Below are 26,713 nucleotides of genomic sequence, written 5' to 3' on the forward strand. Positions count from 1 at the left end.
CATGAGGTTGTTAGGGCAGAAACTATTCTGCATTATATTGTAATGGGGTATGTGCCCTCAGTCGCTTCATTTGTGTCTGACTCTTTTGCGACCACATGGACTATAGCCCATCAGGCTCCTCTGTCCATGGGATTCTCCAGGCAAGAATACTGGAGTGGGCTGACATGCCCTCCTCCAGGTGATCATCCCACCCACAACTCTTGTGTCTCCTGCATTGAAGGTGGATTCTTAACTGCTGAGCCTGAATGGTGTACATGTGTCACTATACATTTGTTAAATTTCATTATCCCATACAATACACAATGCCAAGAGTGAACTCTAACATAAAATTCAGTTAATATAGCAGTAACTATGTGTTACCCACAATCAAAGAAAACTAACTAATCTAATCACATGGACCACAGCCTTGTCTAACTCAATGAAACTAAGCCATGCCATGTAGGGCGACCCATGGGTCATGGTGGAGAGTTCTGACAAAATGTGGAGAAGGGAATGGCATACCACTTCAGTATTCTCGCCTTGAGAAACCCCATGAACAGTATGAAAAGGCAAAGAGAGAGAGGACATTGAAAGATGAACTCCACAAGTCAGCAGGTGCCCAATATGCTACTGGAGATCAGTGGAGAAATAACTCCAGAAAGAATGAAGGGATGGAGCCAAAGCAAAAACAACACTCAGTTGTGGATGTGACTGGTGATAGAAGCAAGGTCCAATGCTATAAAGAGAAATATTGCATAAGAACCTGGAATGTTGGTCCATGAATCAAGGCAAATTGGAAGCAGTCAAACAGGAGATGGCAAGAGTGAACATAGACATTTTAGGAATCAGCGAACGAAAATGGACTGGAATGGGTGAATTTAACTCATATGACCATAATATCTACTACTGTGAGCAAGAAACCCTTTAGAAGAAATGGAGCAGCCATCACAGTCAACAAGAGAGTCCAAAATGCAGTACTTGGATGCAATCTCAAAAACAACAGAATGATATCTGTTCGTTTCCAAGGCAAACCATTCAATATCAAGGTAATCCAAGACTGTGCCCTGACCAGTAACACTGAAGAAGCTGAAGTTGAACGGGTCTATGAAGACCTACAAGACCTTTTAGAACTAACACCCAAAGATGATGTTCTTTTCATTACAGGGGACTGGAATGCAAAAGTAGGAAGTCAAGAAACACCTGCAGTAACAGGCCAATTTGGCCTTGGGAGTACAGAATGAAGCAGGGCAAAGGTTAATAGAGTTTTGCCAAGAGAACACACTGGTCATAGCAAACACCCTCTTCCAACAACACAAGGGAAGACTCTACACATGGACATCACCAGATGGTCAACACGAAAATCAGATTGATTATATTCTTTGCAGCCAAAGATGGAGAAGCTCTATACAGTCAGCAAAAACAAGACCAGGAACTGACTGTGGCTCAGATCATGAACTCCTTATTGCCAAATTCAGACTTAAACTGAAGAAAGGAGGGAAAATCCAGTAGACCATTCAGGTATGACCTAAATTAAATCCCTTACAATTTATACTGTGGAAGTGAGAAATAGATTTAAGGGACTAGATCTGATAGACAGAGTGCTTGATGAACTATAGATGGAGGTTTGTGACACTGTACAGGAGACGGGGATCAAGACCATCCCCAAGAAAAAGAAATGCAAAAAAGCAAAATGGCTGGTTGAAGAGGCCTTACAAATAGCTGTGAAAAGAAGAGAAGTGAAAAGCAAAGGAGAAAAGGAAAGATATACCTATCTGAATGCACAAAGAATAGCTAGGAAAGATAAAGCCTTCCTCCGTGATCAGGTCAAAGACATAGAGGAAAACAATAGAATGGGAAAGACTAGAGATCTCTTCAGGAAAATTAGAGATACTAAGGGAACATTTTATGCAAAGATGGGCTGAGTAAAGGACAGGAATGGTATGGACCTGACAGAAGCAGAAGATATTAAGAAGAGGTGGCAAGAATACACAGAAGAACTGTACAAAAAAGATCTTCACAACCAAGATAATCATGATGGTGTGATCACTCACCTAGAGCCAGACATCCTGGAATGGGAAGTCAAGTGGGCCTTAGGAAGCATCACTACAAACAAAGCTAGTGGAGGTGATGGAATTCCAGTTGAGCTATTTCACATCCTGAAAGATGATGTTGTAAAAGTGCTGCACTCAATATGTCAGCAAATTTGGAAAACTCAGCAGTAGCCACAGGACAGGAAAAGGTCAGTTTTCATTCCAATACCAAAGAAAGGCAATCCCAATGAATGCTCAGAGTACCACACAATTGCACTCATCTCACACACTAGTAAAGTAATGCTCAAAATTCTCCAAGACAGGCTTCAGCAATACATGGACCGTGAACTTCCAGATGTTCAAGCTGGTTTTAGAAAAGGCAGAGGAACCAGAGATCAAATTGCCAACACCTGCTGGATCATCAAAAAAAGAAAAGAGTTCCAGAAAAACATCTACTTCTGCTTTATTGACTATGCCAAAGCCTCTAACTGTGTGGACCACAATAAACTGTGGAAAATTCTGAGAGAGATGGGGATACCAGACCACCTGATCTGCCTGAAAAATATGTATGCAGGTCAGGAAGCAACAGTTAGAACTGGACACGGAACAACAGACGGGTTCCAAATAGGAAAAGGAGTACGTCAAGGCTGTATATTGTCATCCTGCTTATTTAACTTATATGCAGAGTACATCAGGAGAAACACTGGGCTGGAATAAGCACAAGCTGGAATCAAGATTGCTGGGAGAAATATCAATAACCTCAGATATGCAGATGATACCACCCTTATGGCAGAAAGCGAAGAACTAAAGAGCCTCTTGATGAAAGTGAAAGAGGAGAGTGAAAAAGTTGGCTTAAAGCTCAACATTCAGAAAACTAAGTTCATGGCATCTGGTCCCATCACTTCATGGCAAATAGATGGGGAAACAGTGTCAGACTTTATTTTGGGGGGCTCCAAAATCACTGCAGATGGTGACTGCAGCCATGAAATTAAAAGACGCTTATTCCTTGGAAGGAAAGTTATGACCAACCTAGACAGCATATTAAAAAGCAGAGACATTACTTTGCCAACAAAGGTCCATCTAGTCAGGGTTAAGGTTTTTCCAGTAGTCATGTATGGATGTGAGAGTTAGACTATAAAGAAAGCTGAGTGCTGAAGAGTTGATGCTTTTGAACTGTGGTGTTGGAGAAGACTCTTGAGAGTCCCTTGGACTACAAGGAGATCCAGTCCATCCTAAAGGAGATCAGTCCTGAGCGTTCTTGGAAGGACTGATGTTGAAGCTGAAACTCCAATACTTTGGTCACCTGATGCGAAGAACTGACTCATCTGAAAAGACCTTGATGCTGGGAAAGATTAAAGGTGGGAGGAGAAGGGGACGACAGAGGATGTGATGGTTGGGTGGCATAACTGACTCAATGGGCCTGAGTTTGCATGAATTCTGGGAGTTGGTGATGGAAAGGGAGGCCTGGCGTGCTGTGGTTCATGGGGTTGCAAAGAGTCAGACATGACTGAGCGACTGAACTGAACTGAATATTCATTTTATGAATCTGGCTGTAACATTAATTTTAAAAATATGAGAACACACAAAAATTAAACTAAAATATTCTAACAGATGAACCATGCCCTAATTAAATATGAAATTGTAGTAAATTTAACCCAGCAAGAAGTCATAGGACCTAGGAAGGTTTATCCCAAGAATTCAATAATTATTTAATATAAACAATCTAATTAATATGTATCGAATAGGTAAGAAAGCAAAGGCTGAATGCAAAATAAATAAAAACATATGAAAACTTAAATTGATGCTGAAAAGTATTCCCACAACATTTAACACCTGTTCATTATGAAATTTCATAGGAAACAAGCTACTTTTTCAGCATGATAAAAATAATCTATTTCAAACTAATAACCAATATTTTACTTAAGGATTAAATAGAAGAATAATTTCTATTAAAAGTAGAAAAGACAGGGATGACCAGTCTTCCTATAGCTATTTAAAACTGTAGTGAAAGTTTCAGTCAGTGCAATAAGACATGATGATATAAGCAAAAGAAAGCATAACCTTTTTTTTGTCATTACTTTTTGAAAGGACGTGATTTGCAGAAAATGATTACACACCCTAACAAATCCTAAGAGTGAAACAACTATAAAATGTTTAAAATCAATAAGAGTCATCCCAGGGTGCACTGGGATGACCAAGAGGGATGGAATGGGGAGGGTGGTGGGAGGGGGGTTCAGGATGGGGAATACATGTACACCTCTGGCAGATTCATGTCAATGTATGGCAAAACCACTACAATACTGAGAAGTAATTAGCCTCCAATTACAATAAATAAATTTATATTAAAATAAATAAATTCCTGATTTGGTAATGGCAAAAAATAAAATCAAATCAATAAGAGAATTCATTAAGGTATTTGGATAGAAAAAGAGTGAGGGGAAAGATTCTACTCAGAATATGCAACACAAAAGTAAAATATATCCCTAAGAGTAATGTCCAGGTCTCAGAACAAATAAAAAAACACTCTATGATTATGAATGGGAAAGTGAAAGTGAAGTTGCTCAGTCGTGTCCGACTCTTTGCGACCCCATGGACTGTAGCCTACCAGGCTTCTCAGTCCATGGCATTTTCCAGGAAAGAGTAATGGAGTGGGTTGTCATTTCCTTCTCCAGGGGATCTTCCCGACCCAGGGATCGAACCCAGGTCTCCCGCATTGTAGGCAGACGCTTTACTCTCTGAGCCAGAATGGGAAGAATGATGATAATAAGGGTATTTCCTCTTTCCACAGGAAAGTTTTATTGCAAATCCAATCAAAATATCAATGGGATTTTTCCCCCCTGGAAAATAACATCATAATTCTAACAAAACTCTGGAAGAAAAAACAGGTAAGAACATCTACAAAAAGAAGAATGTGTTTGGATGAAATGAGGAAGAAGACTGATCCTATCAAATACTAAATTATAGAGCTGTAATAAACAGTAACATCTCCAGAAAATTGACAAATTAATAGCAATAAACAGATAGCTTTAAAACAGCTTAATATTTGATAAAGATGATATCAAGTCAATGGGAAACATATGGTCTTTAACAAATTCTATAACAAATTATAGAAATAGACTATTTTCCAACATTCAATGTGGTTCCATTTCTCATTCCATAAATCAAAATACATTCCAGATGGGATAAAAAATTAATATAAATATTTAGAAACCTAGAAGGAAACATAACTATTAAGACAGATTTTAAGACAGAACTCTCTAAGCACAAATACAGAAATTAAAAAGAAGATTGAGAGATAATAATTACTACATAAAAATGAAAAACCTGTATGTTAAGCAACCTAAAGATGTTGAAAACTGAATTAGAAGAACTCCCACAATAAACACAAAAATTAATCCTTAAGACATATACACATGTAAAAGAGCTCTTATAATTAATAAAATTCCTAAAGAGGAATTTGGAAACATCAAAAATTTTTTAGAAATATATGAAAAATATTAAGTTTACTAGTATTTAAAAACTATACGTTAATAAGATACCATGATCTGCCCCTCAAATTATAAAAATTAAGAAAATGTGATTAATATCTCGTGCTGAATAGGCTGCAGTTACACAATGTTGGTGGGATTAGAAATCAGTACTTACTGGAAAGCAATTTTATAATATATATGGCCTGAAATAAGTTCTTTTGCTTGACCTAAGAATTCTATTTCTAGGAATCTACCATAGGGGAAGAAATAAAAACTCATGTCAAAAATTCATATAACTTGGTGCCATAAAAATATATTTAAGAATATCAAAATGGTTGAAAAAAATACTTACAATATAGTTTTTTTAAAGACATAACTTACTACATATTACTATGACTCCAATTTTGTAAAACAAAAATGATAAATATGTCTATCAAAAAGATAGACTAAAATACATAAAGAAATGTTAACAATAGTTTTATGAATAACAATAGTGTTATTTTTCTATTTTCTGTAATAGCCAAAGAAATCATACATTATTTTAAATAATTATTATGAGGAATGCTAAAAACAAGGAAAAACAAGAATGACTGGAAATGAATAAAAACTATATTTTTTTATAAATCTGGTAGTAAAAACATGAAAGGGATGTACTATAGCTTGAAAGGATAAAAACTGAGGAAAGTTTTGTTTTAAACATATAACAAACAAACTTAGAGCAAGAGAAGTAGAAATACAAGATAAAGAAGGAATAACTTTCTGAAGATCCTAGAGCAGACTAAGAAGGTAGGAAGCAGAAGCATAGAAAGAAAAAAAGTGCTTTTCTGACAAAGAAAACGAGCAAGAGAAGATGGCTCAATACAGAGAAATTTAAAAAAAGAAGATGTAAGGTATGTGTGTTTGATGTTGGAATGGTCTGAATCATCTTTGCATTCCTACAGAATAGTGATGGCAGGGTGAATGGCTTGTTACACACTAGCTTCTCAATGGTCAGAATACAGAGTGACTTGATTATACTGACAGCTTGAGGAACAAAGAAATGGTTTATAATAATTAGTTTAAGAAGTAAAGTATTATAAAAGTGAACAAGGGATAAAAAATATGCCAAATAACAGAGATAGCATTGTCGAAGTAAAGATGCATGAATCTACAGTAACTTCCTGTATCATGTTGGTCTGATAATTTTCTCTAGTAATGTACTGCTGCCTAGGAGTAGAGAAAGGGGATGTTAAGAATGATTCTGATTAAAGAACTAGTTATAGAAATATATATCTATATCTATAAACTTAACAGTTTTGAAGTTGTAAGAGAAGGCGTTTTAAAAATGGTTAACAATATGTGAATCTGCTTGACAGGCAGGCAAGTGGAATCAGTGGTGGGTGGGTAAACTGGGAGAACATGAAAAGCAAAAACTGTAGACACAGAAGTATAAAACACCACTCAAGTAAGATGCTGAGACAGTGAAGAAATGTGAATGTTAAGGATGTGGATTTCAAATTTCAGAAATATAAGCATTCTTAATAATGGTAACATCCAAAGTGTTGCTTTACTAATGTTTTTCTAGTTATACTGCCAAAAAGCACCTATTCATAAATTTTATTTTTATGAACCTAAAAAGGAAAGTAGTACATATATGTAAGTTGACCATATGGGAATTTCAGTTAAGTAATATTTTGTAGTTTCTAGTATGAATTTCCCAGGAAATCTCATCCAGATACACCAGGAATCTAGAGATTATTAAAATAGTGATATAACAAGGTTTTCACACCAAAAGCCATATAAAAATGGGTATGTATCCTAGGTCTTAAAAAGAAATCAGGTTTATAGCAATATAACAAACTATCTCCATCTTCTTCATTAATATTTTTGTAGCTACTAGCTTATACACATACACCAGTCATTTCACTTTGGCCTCTTATCATCAAAAGGGAATATCTAAGTATGGGGAAACTAAAGGACATTTTATAGGTTCAATCAGATTTATTCAACTCAAAAGATGATTCTGAAGTATATAAAAAGATACAAATAATCCAAAGATACCAAACATTTAAATGTAGCTGTACATTTTTTTAAATGCTTATTATTTCTAAGATATGTATAAGTGAAAAAAGTTTGTGTTCAGAAATTTATAATTCAATACATTATTATTCACATTATGAATAGAAACAGCTGAGGCGCTATATATAGACTTGAAAATTTCTCAACGACTTACCACTGTCTTGAGTCCAAGTTCCTAAGTTCTCTAAGTAGTTTTTCATTTTTCTTCAGGAGATGAAAACTCCTCCTAAATAGAGAGATTTATAAACATTTTCATCATCTTTGCAGTGAATGACATGACAGTTCTGGAAATACTTTCCACTCTACTCATACAATTCTTACACTTTTCTTGCCTTTTCATACTTCTAACACACAGGAGAAAAGACCCTAAAAAAATGTAAAGAATATATGTCATTATTTCTACTGAGTCCCTCATACATTTCTGCTTGTGGATCATCATCTCTTGACCATGTAATTGTCTCCCTGCAGATGCTGTGAGTTTCCCAAACTCATATTCAGAAAAATGGATAAAAGCACTTTGTAGGTTCCTTCTCAAGAGTTTCATAAAAATGTGTGAGAAAGTTGTCCTTCATGAGAAATATTTCACAAAATCTAACTCTTTACCAGATAGGGATGTGTAATCCAGATGGAATTTCTTTCTTGTTTTACATTATATGTATTTTTTACATTACAAAGCAGTGTGTAAATTTTACCAAATACATAAAATAGGTGCTGAATATGTATAAATTACATTCATGAAAGTAAAATAGAGCTTCCCTTTTTTTCCTCAAGAAACAATACATGGGCCATTGCACAGCAAAAGAGAGTAGCTGCTGCTGCTGCTGCTAAGTTGCTTCAGTCGTGTCCGACTCTGTGCGACCCCACAGACAGCAGCTCACCAGGCTCCCCCGTCCCTGGGATTCTCCAGGCAAGAACACTGGAGTGGGTTGCCATTTCCTTCTCCAATGCATGAAAGTGAAAAGTGAAAGTGAAGTCACCCAGTCATATCTGACTCTTAGCGACCCCATGGACTTCAGCCTACCAGGCTCCTCTGTCCATGGGATTTTTCAGGCAAGAGCACTGGAGTGGGGTGCCATTGCCTTCTCCGAAAAGAGAGTAGAAGAAATTTAAATTAGTAGCAATTACCTGTACTGGACATACCAAATTGTGTTCCTGATATAATCTTGCTTTCCCATAAGGCAGAGGATATACTCTTTTAATAAATGGAAGTATTTAAACCAAATTAGATTATAAACACTAGGTAAGAAAGCAGAATTCCAATTCAGTGCTTCACATACGTTTGAATTACTTTAAGATTTATTCATCCAGTTATATCTGAGCTGCCCTACTATAAATTGAACAAAAACAATATATTATACATATAAAAACATTTCTTCACTTCCCTACAGCTTTTAGTATCAGAGAAATTTAAAAAATAAATGTATGCTAATAATGCTTATACTTGTACAGTTTACAGTTACAGCTTATACTTGTATAGTGTACAGTTTTACTATTTTATATACATTGTCTAATTTAATTCTCACCATCATGTGAGGTAGGAGTTATTTCCTCAATCTGCAGAGTGTGGATGGAGGCTCAAAGTTTACGTTTCTCTAACCTGGATCTTCTGATTTAAGTCTCATGCCTTTTCATTTAACTCCTACTTAACTTCCTACAAAACTCTGTGTGTACTGCAAGTTTTTAATGAGGTTTTGCAATATGTATGAAAGAAAACAAAATTAAATAACATTAAAAAAGATGAAATCTAAATTCATTTTGTGATTTGATGCTAAATACTGAGTTAATTTCTCTGATACAAACAAGAAAGTATCATATCACTGTTTGCCTAAAAAATAAAAAAATATAGGCTTATATGACACAGTAAGAAATATACACTGGGGCTGTGTCCCCAATTCCTCAAACAGAGCTCCTAAAACTCTTGTAATTTCCTGAGTATAGGAGGTGACAGTAGAGTCTTACACAGACTTCCTAAAACCTCTGGAGTTTCCTTTTAATTTTGTTCTAATAAGGTAACTCTTGGTGGTGTTCTCGTTAACTTCAGGATGGTGCCTCATCACCAGAAAGGGTAAGCCACCAGAAACAGCAAGCTTGAAACTTTCAGCCCTGCCTCTGGGGAGAGAGAAGAACTAGAGAATTGAGTTAATAATCAATCATGCCTACACGGTAAGACCTCCATAAAAATCCCTTGACAACGGGATTCAGAGAGCTTCCTGGCTGAAGACATTCAATGTGCTGGGAGGGTGGCATACTCCAACTCCACAGGGCCAGAATTTCCACACTTGGAATCCTTCCAGACTTTACTCCATGTATCTCTTCATCTGGCTGCTCATCTTTATCCTTTAATTGTCCTTTATAATAAACTGATAAACCTAAGTAAATGTTTTAAGAGTCACTATAATTATCAAACCCAAGAAGGGGGTTGTGGGAACCCCTGATTTCCCTAGATTTGCAACTGGTGTCTGAAGTAGAGGGCAATCTCATCAGTCTAAGCTCTTGTCTGTGGTAACTCCAGGTATTGTTGAAACTGCCTGGTGTGAGAAACTCACACATTTTGTGTCAGAAGTGTTGTGAGAAAAAAGTTTTTCCTATTAGCTTACATGAAGGTTGGAAAAAAGATTTTTCTCAATTATTTGAGCTATGTGTTCTAAGTCAGATAGGTATACTAGTCATTTTGAAAATGTTAAGAGTTAATTCATTACATTCAATTATCTTCTTATTCCTCTGAAATCTGATTATGACTCTGTGGACTTAAAAAAGAAAGAAGATCTGCCTACTGGTCAAAGAACTAACTGGTAGGTAAAATTTAGTGAGGGAAAGGATGGAGACTAAAATGCTGATCATAAAATGAATAAGACTAATATTTCTTTTAAAAAAGGAAAAACCTGTCCTTTAGCCTTACCTTTTGTCCCAAGAATTCATTCCCAATATACTAAGAAGCAATCTGCAATAATAAAATGCTGACTGAGGTTTCTGAGGGGTTGGTTCATCTTGTTCTGCAGCTTTCATGTTTAAGTCATTGAAGTGTTTCTCAACAAATTCTTTTTCCTCTGTATGCTGCTTAAGGATAGCATTAATAACATCATTCTCCTGTTTTTCAGAAATGCACACAGGCTGTGGAGCAGGAATATTAAGTGAGACTCCAGTCCTCTGTAAGCATTCAGGACTGGTTACACCTAAATACTGCAAAAGCTCATCAAGAACATCTTCTTCATCTCTTATTGTGTCCCAAGTTGGTACAGTTTCTCTAAAACTTCTTTTAAACTGGAGGGAAATCCCATCTTTAACTGTTATATCTTCTAAGCATTCATTAGATGCAGAAGGTTCTTCTGGCTTCTCTTGGTGAGACAATGAAAGTACGAGAGATGTAGGTTCTGATAGACCACTTACAAGAGGTGGTCCATACAGGATGGCAGAATCCCATGAATATTTTCCAGAAAGATCACGTACTATAATTCTGACATTTGAATTGGCTGATGCAAGACCAGCAGATAAACCTCCTCCAGGTATACTCTCTTCAGCTCTGATCTGGATACAGGACACTAAGGTTGTATTGTTTAACACAAAAAACTGAATATTTGGACTCTCGAAGAGTTCCGGGGAAAGTTCAGTGCTTTCACTGTAATGATTGTCGTGATTCTCACACACCTGACTTGTTAACATAGCAGGACCGCCACTCATTGGATAGTGGCCCAAATGATTCACCAGATGTGTAATAACAGTGCGGGCAGCTATGGAGATTAATCCTTGCTGCATTTGAGTTTTCACTAGGAATAAAGAAAAATATAAGTGAGTGAGAATACTGCTGCTTCCTAGAGTCATATAACAATGAAACAGATAGCAAATAGGGATTCCATCACATTATCAAAATCACATTCAAATATTAGAGCAAATATTTTCAATGTAGCATATGAACTACAAGAATGATGGCAAAGAAGAAGAAAACTACTCAGATAAAGTTTTGTTAATTTTTGTAAGAAAGCCCTTTTTGAAAATTTTGCTTATGGATTCGTATTAATAATTTAAATTGAGGCCCTTAAATGTACATCATACCTTCAAAGAAGGTTCAAAAGTGTTTTAAATCATGTGAAATAGTTTTGCTCCCAAATTAAAAAGTCAACGAAATCCAACTGATAAGTTTCTTATCTTATCAGGAGATATAGAGACATAGTTTGTAACATGCCTTAAATGTCATTTAACTATGGCTTATATGGATGATGTAAAAGTGTCAGAGAAAAGATATCTTTCAACTAAACTTCAGGAGTCAGGATCAATTTAAACAGTGAGTCAGTGTAGCCTGCATATGCCAAGGAAACTTTAAAGGAAAAATATTTTTGGCTTCCCTATTTTTCTAAGGCAGTAAACAGGTAAGGAGTACATCTATATGAGTAACTTAAAAAAAAAAAAAAAAACATAGGAAATGGTAAAAACAGAAAACTCAAAGAATATAGCAGTAAGAGGCCTGAAGAGGCAAGGTGCCTAATGTCAGGACCTGAAGGAAGAAGAAAAAGGAGGAGAGGGTGGAAGGAAGACAAAGAACACAGAAAGAGAGTAAAGGGAGAAAGAAAAAGAGTAAACTCAACTTTTGAAAGTTCATAAGGGAACTAAGTTGTACAATGTTGGTATGATTACTTAAAAAGAGGCAAGAGAGAGAAATAGTGTCATATATTCCAGGCTACAGCCCGGAAGATCCAGAACTGACACCCCTCGGTACAGCCAAAGCGTAAGCAACAAGTCCCCAGCTATGCCATTAATACAAATAACACCTTCTTCATTATTCCAAATATAAAAAAGAACAATTTTCTTTGGACTTTGTTGATTTGGAAATATTACTGTCAAAATTTTAATCTTCTTCCATAATCAATCAAGTTTTATTACATATATGTATATATAAACATTCTTCAATTTACTTAAAAAGTTCCAATTTCATTGAGCTGTTCTTTGATTATAGTTAGGGCTAGCTCTGAAAATGAGCTATTTTAACACTAGATAACAAACTAAATGACTAATCTTAATTCAGTCCTACATTTTCAAGACTTATTATGGTAAAGCAAAAAGATATATCACTAAATGATGAGAAACAGGTAATCTGAATCTAGTGTCTGCTTTTGCTTCTCTAATTATGACTTAGAATATAAAGAGTGTTCACACTGTAAGGGGCTTTACAGATAAACTAGCCAATAATTCTCATTTTGAACAAGAAGACAAATGGGTTCACAAGTTCAGGGATTTGCCACAGAAGGTATCTGGGACAGTGTTATTTTCATCTTTATCACAACTCAAATCTCAGTATCTTTCTCTTTCGTTAAACTGTCCTTTTCTTCTGGCAAATTACTTTGACGTACAGAAACAACGCATTCAAAAAAGTTTTTTTCTGTGTACAGAGTCAAAAAAGAGTGCTTAATGGCCAAGATCAACTGGAAAAGCTCATTTAAACCAAGCCATGAAAAAGCAAATAAATAAACTAAGCCATGTTTTAAATAGTAACAGAAAATTATGATTAAGTTTATGCAGGAAAGTTTCTTTCCCCTTTCTTCCTTTTGAGTGACAAACAGGTGACTCATTTAGGAAGTGAATCTTCTTTGCAGAACATTTCTAAAGAAGCAGAAGAATGTAATTTAATAGAAATGGACTACAGAAAAGAGAAGAATTTCTGACTTTGGCTTCTTCTGTGATCATGGACAAGTCACATAAAACTTCTTAAACTCCATTTTTCTCTAAGGATAACATGGGGGTTTTTGGTAAAGATGAATTGAAAACTCATATATAAAGCCTGATATAACTGAAACAATACAAATCAATTTTTAGAGCACTGTAAGTCACAAAGGTTTTATGAGTTCCTTTTGCAAACTTTCCTATAACTAAACTGTAAGAATGAGCCAGCTCCTTCGCTAAAACTGAAATAGCCTAAGTCTAGGTCCTGTCTGTTCTATACATGCTCCCCTCAAGGAGAGAGACAGTGAGAACGCAGTTTAGTGAGCTTGCTCACAAATGTCATAATTACTAACACCGAGAACATTTAACAAATGAACTTAGATTTCAGAAGTTGGTAAAAGCATTTTCTTTCCTAAACTGCCTCTCTAATTTCAGGATATCTATAAATATACAAGGATTAAAAAAAAAAAAAAAAAACAAAACCTCTCAACTTATTAATTTGGCAGTTAGGATTACTTAGATTTATTTTGAATCATTAGCTATTGAACGTACATATCTTCTACATATCTACCTAGATATAAAAAACATGAAATTCTCTAATTTAGAAATTAAAAATGAAATTCTAAAATAACCAGCCTTGTGAGAAAACGCAAAATGAAGATATCAGCGCTTCTAATGCTTTGGGTAACTATCATTCATTTAAATAAGTCTATTCAAGGTTGTCTTTTCAGATGGTCAGATTAAACAAACCCTACAAGCATTTGCAGCAAACCCATAATTACAGATTATTATGGCACACAAAAGCAGCAAGACATAAAAAGCTGCTGCAATTCACTGCACTATAACAGAACATGCAGAGGAAGTTAATTTTGGCAAATGCTTTAAATATTAGCTTTGCATAATATGTACAGGTGAAACTATAATTAAGACAAAATGAATCCTTTGGAGCCTTCTTTCACTCTGACCCTGCAAATGATGACTTTCTGCTAATAAGACTACTGCCATCTGACAAAAAGCCAACTTCACTATCTTGCTTTATTCTTTAGTAAATTTAATAATTACTGCTACTCCTGCCAATAGTTTTCAAATCAGACTTGTTCAGTCCAATACTGAGCTTATTAGGGACACTGTGTGTTTAGAAATCTTTGGCCAAAAAAGTACTTGAAGATGATGATGCATGCCTTAGACAAGGGCACAATGATTAGCCATTTTTGCCACATTAAAAAAAAAAACAAACCCTCAGCATGTAGTCACTACAGACCACAGAATCACCTGCTGTTAGCTCACAGCTGTTCCTAAAAGGTTCTGCATTTATCCGGCCCTTAATACCTTTAAGAAAGTCCAAAGGGAACAACTTTAATACATTTAGAGAATAGTACCCCATGGAGTATTTGGTATCAATATAAAGCTCATCTGTTTAAAATCTTTACACCTTTCTTTTACAGTGACTGTTAACGGCACAGTAAATTTTACATGAAATACATTAAAACTTCCCTTTTAGTAAGTAAAAATTAAGTAAACTATTTATTTCACAGTTTAAGAAATATACTATATTGCCCTGAACCAAGTTTTATCATTTTACACCTTTAAAAATGCAAAAAGGAAAGAATATTTTCATTTAACTTTGTTTTTAAGTAAAATAAACACTGTATTATATATGCCAAATCTAAAGAAATAAGTCACCTATATCCATTATTGTCTGAATTATTTCTATTACATTCCTAGTTCACTTGTACATATGTGTTCTAGACAAACTATTAGGTATTTGTGGTTGACTCAAAACCCAAGCCCTGTATTTCCTTGATACGTAACTTTATACCTTCACTTGCATTTTACATCATCAATCCATTACCATAGCCACATTCTAGATGTTTTAATCGTTTATAACTATTCTATCTTTAAAAATCAAACTTTTCCTTAATTTATACTCCAACCACAACCTCCTAGTCTAGTGACTTTCCAACTCTGTTCTGTAGAGCCCTTGGAGAGGGCTCTTAGACATGAATGGGAGAGAAGTCAGCCGAATCTTTACTGTAGCACTACTTTAAGAAGTTTTACAAAGTAGACTTCCTTGTGAAATGTATCTGTAGAGTGTCTGCTGCTTAAAAACTCATTTAATAAACCACTGTCCTAACATACTGATAAGCTCAGCAGTTCTCAACCTTGGCTGGATATTAATCACCTGAAACATTTTAAAAGTCTGAGGAATCGCAGATCAATATATCAAAACCTCTATGGATAGGACCAGAATATCACTATTGCAATATGTAGCCAAGGCTGAGAATCATTGCTCAAACTTCTTATCACCAACCACATCTACTTTCTGATTCATAGGATCACCTCTACTTTCTTCCAGCTTACTAGCTATTTCCTAACATCAGTTCAATCCTCACCAACCCTAGACTCTATAATTAAACCATAAACCAATATTCTGAAAGCCATCGTTCCCTTGTCTATCTGCCAGAGCCAATTTACTGAATTTTGAGAGATGTAACCAAAACGTATGGTTTCCCCTTTCTATTGGGTCCTCAATACTTCTGTCAGTCCTCTTACTTTATTTCAATTTTCTTCATCTTTCTGATTTCAGAAGAAGAGCTAATATTAATACCTAAACTTTCTAGCTCTCAGGAACTTCACTCTGTTAATGAACCCCTTACAACTTTCTTTCTCAGCTTATAATTGAGTTTAGCTCTTTTTGTCTTTAAAACTTCTTTAATCCTGAATAATCTTATCTGTTTTATCATTTTTCTTGACTTTTTTAAAGAGCACTTTTGACAAATGGCTCTACTTCCTTAAGTCCTGCTTGCTCCTTAACCCACAGCCATTCACTTCTGTCTCCTACTTCTCTGCTGAAACCGAAGTAGATGTATTTGTCAGTCTTTTTGTACTTAATATCTCTATCATTTAATATCTTTGACAGTCTCTCAAAAATCTTTTTCTTCTGTTTCTGAGGAACTACTCTTTCCTGGTTTTCCTTCCTTTCCAACCTTTTCTTCTCAGAACACACACATCCGTGTAAATACATATTCCTAACAAAGACCTCTCTGCTAAGGTGTAGATCTGCATGTACACTAAGTCACATGAACATCCAACAGGTGCTCCAAGCTAAACCATTTCCATTTCCAATACTGCTCTCCTTTCCCTTCCTAATTCTCTAAACTTTCTCATATTCTTGGTCTAGTTTGGGGAAGATATAATCAATTTAACCCTTTAGCAACTCTTGTTTCTCCTACTGCAACAGCATCATGATTGGTCTCTGATGCTGCATTAACCTCCCTAAAAATCAATCTAACATATTAGAGATCAAGCAAATCCCCTTTTCTGCAAAGGACAGACAGTAAATTATCTTTGGTTTTATGGGCCATGCTCTCTCTGTCCAAACTACTCAACACTGCTATTACTACACAAAAGCAGCCATAATGATACATAAATGAACAGCACGGATGTGTCTCAATAAAACTGTATTTAGGTGGCAGGTGTGGGCCAGTCTGCTCACTCCTAAAATACTACTCTCAAAAAGCTCTTAATATTAATTTTACCATGTATATCACCTCCTTAAAACCCTTCAATAATTGCGGGATTCCTCTGGGCTACCCCTGCTTCTTTTTTTTGTTTTTAATTGAAGGATAATTGCTTTACAATATCGTGTTGGTTTCTGCCGTACATCGACATGAATCAGCCGTAGGTATACATATGTCCCCTCCCTGATGAACTACCCTCCCACCTCCCACCCCTCTAGGTTGTCACAGAACACTGCGTTTGAGTTCCCTGCATCATACTATACCCCTGCATCTTGGATGTACTTTTATTTTTATATGTAGTCATATCATAAGGTTACTTGTCTACATATTTCCTTATCTCAGATAGTAAACTCACTGAATATAAAAACTGTATGGTTAAAGAACTTAATCAGAATAAAGAACTTAATCAGAACTTAATATGGTTAAAGAACTTAATCAGTATCAGAATACTTATAAGTATAAAGGGAATGTCATCACGTTTCATCTTAGTACTTGTGTATCTGAAGTTATTTCTTAAACTAAAAATGAACTTTAGTTATAATATAATGGCAAGGTAAACAATTATAAAGTAAGGCATACTACCTTCCAGTATTTCTACGTAGGCCTCAAATCATACTCTGGCAGAACCCAAGCAACAATACTGTCCTGAGGAGAATTAATTTTACCTTCTGTTACTGGCTGGAGTTTAGAGGATCGTTCTGAATCAGGAGAGTGCAAAGGTTCAGGCTCTTTTAGGCTTTCCAAATGCATAAAAGGATCATAATCTACAGATGCCAAATCAGAAAGGCTTATTGGAAAATACCTCGGATTGCTAAAACACTGAGCTCCATAAACACACCCATGTAATACCTGCAAATACAGGGAGAAAAAACATACCAAATTTTCCTTTTCAGTGAAAATAAAGGTAAAAGGAGAAAACAACTGCTAATACAAGAACTTGACAAAATTTTTAAATATTTAAACACAGCTCTTCAATCAAGGTAAAATTTTTCTTAAAAGGAACGAGCAATATTTAACTAATGATTCTCACATTCAACAAAGATTTCACTTTTCAAAATTCTGCAATTAAACAGTCTTATAAGAAGTACTTTTTAATTATCCATAGGTACTGTAAGATAAATCTATGTTCTTAGAAAATTGCTAGATCTAAAACAACGAAAAATGCAATACTAAGAAATATTAATTCTTTAGGTTTCAAAAATCCTTGGTTACCAAATAAATAATAAAGCAAAGTTTACCTTATAAATACAGTTAAGGACAGATTTTTCTATTTTATCATTTTCTGCTCCTGTAGCATGGACTGGTTGGAGCAGTGTCTTAAGAGGTAAGGCCATGATCCAGTCCAGAAGACACAGAAGTAAGGATACCACCAACTGAAACAACAAAACCCCACATCCTCAGTATAACCAGAAAACAGAACATTCAAACTTCAAATTATCTGTAAGTATAAAATATACACAGCAAATGAACTTTCACCCCTTCTCCCACTGTAAGCTTTTGTGAAGAGCGAGCGTAAAAGAGAAAGAGGAACTAGGTACAAGCTAGGTGATTTGGCATCTGTCCCTTGGGTGGCAGGCTTAAACGGTGGAGTGCTAGATGTATGGTCTAAATCCTTCTCTCCTCTGACAGGGTGTGAGTTGGGAGTTTTCTGACTGTATGGAGTTATGCTAGGAGTGGGGTTTATGACAAGAGTGCTACAGCCTTTCCTACCTATTTTTGATGTAGATATTTTCTCAGTCACTTGATGTGTAGAGGTCACCTGATTAGTTTCTGGATTTCTCTCAGAGGGAACTGCTCCATGTGTAGCTATATCTTCCACAGGTCCAAGAGAGGAGGAAAACTCAGGAGCCCTCTAGGTCACTATCTGAGGACTCCCTCTCTGCCTATTCTTTAACTGTTACTCTTCAAGGTGTTATACTTCGCTAACCTATCTTACTCTTTAGCTTCTCCTTAAGTGATCACATATATTCCCAGTTTAATACAACTCATGTATTGACAATGCCAATAATTTTGTTTCCAGCCTCAAATTTACTACATTAGTTATATAGATGGTGGTCTCTACTTGGGCATCACTCCTTACGTGAACACACTAAAAACTGAAATTCATCTTTCTTCAAATATCCTGCCTTTTTCTTTATTCCTGATGCTAGTGATGGATGCCACTTTGTCAATATTAACCTTTATTCCTTTAGCTTTATTTCAGAACATTATAAATTCTCATGGAGATTACTGTAATTAACAATTACTGTATTATTCCTTTTGACTTTCACTCGTTTTTAAGTGATCTCTCACAAATCTGGCATTTTGTTGCATATTAAAACTGGATGCTTGGGGCTGGTGCACTGGGACGACCCAGAGGGATGGTATGGGGAGGGAGGAGGGAGGAGGGTTCAGGATGGGGAATGTATACCTGTGGCGGATTCATTTTGATATATGGCAAAACCAATACAATATTGTAAAGTTAAAAAATAAAATAAAAAGAAAACAATTAAAAAAAAAAATAAAACCTTTCCAAAAAGTCACTTTCAAAAAAACAACTTTCTCAAAAGTCCAAGGTTCTTAATGTAGAATTGTGACCCCATTCTATGTCTAATGCCTAATTTCCCAACCTTGAATCATGCATTTCATGTCCTATAATATGGAAATAATTGCCTTCCCATAACATTATATCTTCCCATAACATTAAAAGATGCTTGCTCCTTGGAAGAAAAGTTATAACAAGCCTAGACATTTGGAGAAGGCAATAGCAACTCACTCCAGTACTTTTGCCTGGAAAATCCCATGGACGGAGGAGCCTGGTAGGCTGCACTCCGTGGGGTCGCTAGGAGTTGGACACGACTGAGCGACTTCTCTTTCACTTTTCACTTTCATGCATCGGAGAAGGAAATGGCAACCCACTCCAGTGTTCTTCCCTGGAGAGTCCCAGGGATGGGGGTGCCTGGTGGGCTGCTGTCTCTGGGGCCGCAAAGAGTCGGACACGACTGAAGCGACTTAGTAGCAGCAGCAGACAGTGTATTAAAAAGAAGAGACATTACTTTGCCAACAAAGGTCCATATAGTTAAAGCTATGGTTTTTCCAGTAGTCACATATGGATGTGAGAGTTGGACTATAAAGAAAGCTGAATGCCAAAGAATTGATGTTTTTGAACTGTGGTGTTGAAGAAGATTCTTAAGAGTCCCTTGGACTGCAAGGAGATCAAATCAGTCAATCCTAAAGGAAACTGACCCTGAATATTCATTGGAAAGACTGATGCTGAAGTTGAAGCTCCAATACCTTGGCCACCTGACGCGAAGAGCTGACTCATTAGAAAAGAGCCTGATGCTGGGGAAGATTGAAGGCAGGAGGAGAAGGGGATGACAGAGGACAAGATGGTTGGATGGCATCACCAAATTAATGAACATGGGGTTGAGTGAACTCTGGGAGATAGTAAAGGACAGGGAAGCCTGGTGTGCTGCAGTCCATGGGGTCACAAAGAGTTGGACATAACTGACTGACCAAATAACAACTGTCTTCCCATAACACATCATGACATTGTACACATGATTTTACTCATGCTATTCCCTCCACTTGGAATAACTCTCTGACTCTACTTGTTTCCATTTATGTAGAACACCCCATTCATCTTTAAGCAATTGTGCCCTTAAAACAAGTTTCCTGCCTTGAAAGTTAATTACTTCCTCCTCTACCTTGTATTATACATTTTTCTACTTTTTACAGTAAGCACTTACTATACTGGATTGCTTCACTTGCCTCTCTAATCTTCAAAATCCATGAGAGCAGGGACCATCTTATTTATGTCTGTTTAACTAGCTCCAAGCAGAATACCACAGACATATTTTGTGATCAATAAATGTTTAGTGAATAAAGTAGGCAGGGAACAAAAACCTGGTAGTGGAGCTTTTTCTTATGAACAGCTAGGCCTTTGGAAGACAAAATGATAAAGAAGGAGGTGGCTCATTAGTGACCCAGATATAGTTCACAAATTGGATTTGGAATTCTTGACCATAGTTTAAGACACTAAAATGAAGGACTCCTGCCCAAAAATGGAGTAACAGGGTCTTTTAAAGATGAGGAAGAATGTATTTATCAATCATTAGATAATACGATCAAATGAGTTTTAAACTACGTACAAATAGGAAGAATAAAAAATTCTCAGGTAAACTCATGAAGTTAGCGATAAGGAAGACAACAGGAGAGACCAAAAAATGTTAAAAAGCATCACTGACTCAATGGACATGAATTTGACCAAACTCTGGGAGACAGTGAAAGAGTAGCCTGGCGTGCTGCAGTCGAAAAGAGTCAGACATGATTTAGCAACTAAACAACCACAACCCCACACAAGAAAATAACTGAGAATAGGTCCAGAAACATAATTATAACTGCAGAGTTCTATAAACAATGGGCAGAATACATGAGATTTCAACACAATATGATTAAGAAATTGTAACATTGAGATTTGGAGAAGAGAATTCAAGATTGGGATGTGAAAATTGGAAGGAATAATTTTCAGAGAAAATTAACAGGATCTAGAGCAGCACTGTCTGATAGAACTTTGTGCAATGATGGAAATGGTATATATTTGCCCATGTGGCTACTGAGCACTTGAAATGTGGCTGGTACAAACAAAGAATTAAAATTTTCATGTAAATGTTCAATTTAATTTTATGTAAAGTCACACATGGTAAGTAGCTACCATTTGGTCAGTACATATCTCGAGTCTCTATAACAAGCTATGTGCAAAAAATTAACAGACATATGAAGCAACAGCAAAGTGGAACCTATAGTCTTCAGGAAAAAAGTTCAATGGAAACAGACCCATCAATAATCCAGATACTGAATTTAGCAACTAGAACTTTAATTATAATACATATGTTAAAAATCTATGAAAGAAAAGAGAGATAACTGATGAAATCATGCAGAATTTCAGGAAAGACATGAAAACTATAAACAGATATCAAATAGAAACTTTAGACTGATAAGTACAGTATCTGAAATAATTAAAGGAACCTCGTAATAAATTTTTGGCTTCCCTGGTGGCTCAGACGGTAAAGCATCTGTCTACAATGCGGGAGATCAGGGTTCAATCCCTGGGTTGGGAAGATCCCCTGGAGAAGGAAATGGCAATCCATTCCAGGACTATTACCTGGAAAATCCCATGGACAGAGGAGCCTGGTAGGCTACAGTTCATGGGGTCGCAAAGAGTCGGACACGACTGAGCAACTTCACTTCACTTCATAATAAATTTACTGAGGTAAATACAATCTTGTAGAACTTTTTGATGGCCAAAGGGTATGTCTTCTCCAAAGCGTCATACCTTTATACATTATATGAACTCTCCCTAATGGAAATTTCTTTACTTCCTATTAGTAATAGTTATACAAAAATGCACGGCTTCCTTAAGAATGAATTCCTCACAATTAATAACTTTCAAGCATAAATAAGATCATAACAACTAAAAAAAATAAAATGGACAGAACCCTCCCAAGTTCCTTACAACCTTAAAATTTAAAGACTTTATCAAATGACCATGATTAATTTGAAATATGAACTAAAAATATAATTTAGTTATACTTAAATAATGGAAAGCTATATCTCTATTATAATTAATGTAAGATTGTGTCCCACATAAATATATATACCTTCACAGTTTAAAAATATAAATATTTTACTAGATAATCACATTGTTAAATATAAAAACAAATTTAAGTTACCCTCTTGTCCATTTCATAAGATGATGCTTCTGTACTTGGCAAAAGATGGGTAATAGTGGCTATTAGAATCTGTAAGAAATTAAAAAGAAGCTCAAAATATGTCAAACTAATGATGTATCTTAAAACAAACACTAATGCTAATAAAGTACTGGAAAATACATTGTTCAAAGTTTAAGCCAAAATATATTGTTATTTCAAAGTAATTTTTAATAGGTCAGTTTTTCAAGTATACTAACTATCAAACATTTACAATCTTAATGTACAGAACCAAAGTTATATATGCTCTCTTAACTATAAATGGTTTTTGTAGATTCAATTCTTGAATCAATATGTATAAATATACAAGTAATATCAGAAGATACAGATAAGCAAAATGACATATAAAAACCATTGGTATTTATTATTGAAGACATCTGCTTTGCTCAACAAGTTAAGAAGCAATGTATTTTAACATAATAAACTCTATATAGGACAAGCCTGAAGCTAACAACATATTTGAAGGTAAAAAGTTAATGTCCTTTCCTCTAAAGTTGGGAACAAGACAAGGATGCTCTTAGCTGTCATTTCTATTTCACACAGTATGGGAAGTCCTACCACACCAATTAGGCAAGAGAAAGAAATAAAAAGCATCCAAATCTGAAAGGAAGAAATAAAATTATTCCTATTTGTAGATGACATGATCCTATACCCAGGAAATCCTAAACATTCCACAAAAACAACCCTAGTAGATTAGAACTCATAAGTGAATTCAGTAGAGTTGCAGGATGTAAAAATCAACACATAAAATCCAGTTGCATTTCTATACACCAACAATAAACTATCACAAAGAGAAATTAATTTAGAATAGCATCAAAGTCAATAAAATACTTAGGAATAAATTTAACCAAAGAGGTGAAAGACCTATATACTGAAAATCAGAAGACACTAGTGAATGCAACTGAAGAAGACAAATAAATGGAAAGATATTCCATGCTACAGATTGGAAGAATTAACAGTTTAATTGTTCACACTACTCAGATTCAGTGTAATACCTATCAAAATTCCAGTGGCATTTTTCTCAGAATTAGAGAGAACTATCCTAAAATATCATAAAATTTGAATGGAATTCTACCCACCCCCTCCAAAACCAAAGAGCCAAAGCAATCTTGAGAAAAAAGAACAAAGCTGGAGGCATCACACTCCCTGATTTCAAGTTTTATTATAAAGCTAGAGCAATCAAAATATGGAACACGGACATGGAACAACTGATGGATTCAAAATTGGGAAAGGAGTACAGCAAGGCTGTATACTGTCATCCTGCTTATTTAAATTATATGCAGAGTACATCATATGAGATGTAGGGCTGATGAGTCACAAGCTGGAATCAAGATTGACAGGAGAAATATCAACAACCTCAGATATGCATATGATACTACTCTAATGGCAAAAAGTGAAGAGGAACGAACAAGCATCTTGCTGAAGGTGAAAGAGGAGAGTGAAAAAGCTTGCTTGAAGCTCAACACTCAAAAACCTAAGATCACGGCATCTGGTCCCATCACTTCATAGCAAACAGAAGGGGAGAAAGTAGAAGCAGTGAAAGAGTTTTTTCTTGGGCTCCAAAATCACTGTGGACAGTGACTGCAGCCATGGAATTAAAAGATGCTTGCTTCTTGGAAGGAAAGCTATGACAAACCCAGGCAGCATATTATAAAGCACAGACATCATTTTACCGACAAAAGTCCATACAAAGTTATGGTTTTCCCAGTAGTCATGTACAGATATAAGAGTTGGACCATAAAGATGACTGAGCCCCGAAGAATTGATGCTTTTGAATTGTGGTGCTGGCAAAGATCCTTGAGAGTCCCTTGGACTGCAAGGAGATTAAACCAGTCAGTCCCAAAGGAAATCAACCCTGAATACTCACTGGAAGGACTGATGCTGAAGCTCCAATACTTTGGCCACCTGATGGGAAGAGTCAACTCACTGGAAAAGACCCTGATGCTGGGAAAGATTGCAGGCAGGAGGAAAAGGGACAACAAAAGATGAGATGGTTGGATGGTATCACCTGACTCAAAGGACATGAGTCTGAGTAAACTCTAGGATATAGTAAAGGACAGGGAAGCCTGGCATGCTGCAGTCCATGGGGTTGCAAAGAGTCCGACACGACTTAACAACAACAATCAAAATATGGGACTGACATAAAAACAGGCACATAGACAAGTGCATTAGAATGAAGTCTAGACATAAACCCACACATACAGTCTATTTTTGACAAGGGTGCCGAGAACACACACACATGTGGTGTTGAAAAAAACTGGGTATCCATGTGCCAAAGCATGAAACTGGACCCCTAATTTATACCACTCACAAAAACTAACTTGAAATGGATCAAAGTCTCAATACAAAGGCTTGAAACCTTAAAACTTCTAGAAGAAAACATAGGAAAAAGGCTCCGTGACATGGGTTTTGGTAATAATTTTTTGGAAATCATACCTAAAGCACAAGCAACAACAACAAAATAAACAAGTGGGACTATATAAACCAAAAGCTTCTGCACAGAGAAAGAAACCATCAATAAAGTGAAAAGACAACTTACAGAATGGAAAAAAATATTTGCAAACCATATATCTTAAGAGGTTAATATCTAAAATATACAAGGAACTTCTATACCCAACAGCCAAACAAATTATCTGAATTCATAAAAGGGCAAAGATTCTGAGTAGACGTTCTGCCAAAGACACATAAATGGCCAACAAGAACATGGTAAAGTACTCAACATCAGTAATCATCAGGAAAATGCAAATCAAAATTACAATGAAGTATCACCTCATATTTGTTAGGATGGCTATTTTTAAAAAGACAAGAGAGAACCAATGTTGGCAAGAATGTGAAGAAAAGGGAATCCTTATGTACTCTTAGTGGGAATGGAAACTGGTACAGTCATGGAAAACAGTATGGAGGTTCCTCATAAAATTAAAAATGTAACTACCATATATACTACTTCTGGGTATACATATGAAGGAAATAAAATCAGTATCTCAAAGGGATATATGCACATTCATGTTCACTGCAGTATTATTCAAAATAGCCAAGATATGGAACAGCCCACATGTCTTTTGACAGATAAATGGATATAGAAATTGTGGTGTACATACATACACTATTGAATATTATTAAATAATAGGAAAAAAGAAAATCCTGCCAGTTGTGAGAACATGAAAAAACCTGGAGGGTATTATGCTAAATGAAATAAGCCAGAGAAAGATAATATTGTATGGTATCACTTACATGTGGAATCTAAAAAAAGCTGATTTTATAGAAACAGAATAGTATGGTGGTTGCCAGAGGCTGAGGTCTAGTGAACTGGGGAGATGGAGGTCAAAGGGTGTAAATTTTCAGTTATAAGAATAATAAATTCTAAGGATTTAATGCATAGTACAGTAAATACAGTTAAGCATACAATAGTATCTTAAAGTTGCTAAGAGTAGACCTGAAGCATTCTCACCATAAAAAAAATTAACAATGTGTAATAATATGGTAATTACCTTGATCTTGGTAACCCTTCTCCAATATCATTGCTTTATACATTTTAAATATAATATATTTATCAATTATTCCCCAATGAAGTGAAGGAAAAATAATTTACTCTTGTCTTCCTGGATATTGTGGTATATATACTTGCAAATATGTGACTTAAAAAAAATTTTTATAATGTGGCTTTTTAAATTAACATATATTGTACACTGAATATAGTATGAACAAAATTGAATAAAGTATGAGACAGAAGACCTTATTAAAGAAAGCAAAATATTAATATAGTTTTATCATTTATCCTGAAAATTTCTTGATCTTATTCAATTTTTTAATGTGTATGTTAAAAACGTATTGAGGTAAACTTATTGTATTTTTATTGCATGCTATTCGCTATTGTATTTTTATAAATGAGTGCTTCAAGTAAAAAAATTCCTGTAAAGGTAATTTACACCGTAAAAGGTTTTACTCGCTAACAGAATGAATCTAATATATCAGATTAATACTTAATACTGGTAATAGAACTGGGATTCTATTCCTAACTATGCAAGTAGGTAGCCATTAGGGAATTCCTCTACTATTTTAGCATTTCATTTCTTCATTCAATTAGAGGTGAAGTATAACTATTTATCTATAGCCATTGGCCACCATAATTTATAGTGAGGCAATCTGCAAAAACTCTACACACCTAAGAATTACTTAGATAAGTATTAAAATACATAAACCGAGAAAGAAAATATAGGAAAGCATTGGGAGACTTTCAAATGAGAAAAAAAAAAATC

The 26,713-nt window shown here is 35.5% G+C and overlaps 1 protein-coding gene across 7 annotated transcripts in view; it reads right to left on the reverse strand.

Moving 5' to 3' along the window:
* RALGAPA1 (Ral GTPase activating protein catalytic subunit alpha 1) overlaps positions 1-26,713 on the reverse strand; it is a 214,174-nt gene that overhangs the window by 57,362 nt on the left and 130,099 nt on the right. For all 7 annotated transcript variants that reach the window (XM_070358743.1, XM_005891799.3, XM_070358739.1 and 4 more), the window contains 5 exons: positions 22,422-22,490; positions 17,949-18,083; positions 17,376-17,559; positions 10,437-11,301; positions 7,692-7,763 (listed from right to left, as the gene is read on the reverse strand). In XM_070358743.1, coding sequence (XP_070214844.1) covers positions 7,692-7,763; positions 10,437-11,301; positions 17,376-17,559; positions 17,949-18,083; positions 22,422-22,490 — 1,325 coding nt within the window. The remainder of the gene's footprint in view (positions 1-7,691; positions 7,764-10,436; positions 11,302-17,375; positions 17,560-17,948; positions 18,084-22,421; positions 22,491-26,713) is intronic.

Source organism: Bos mutus, chromosome 21, assembly GCF_027580195.1.
Source record: "Bos mutus isolate GX-2022 chromosome 21, NWIPB_WYAK_1.1, whole genome shotgun sequence".
Classification (NCBI taxonomy): Eukaryota; Metazoa; Chordata; class Mammalia; order Artiodactyla; family Bovidae; genus Bos; species Bos mutus.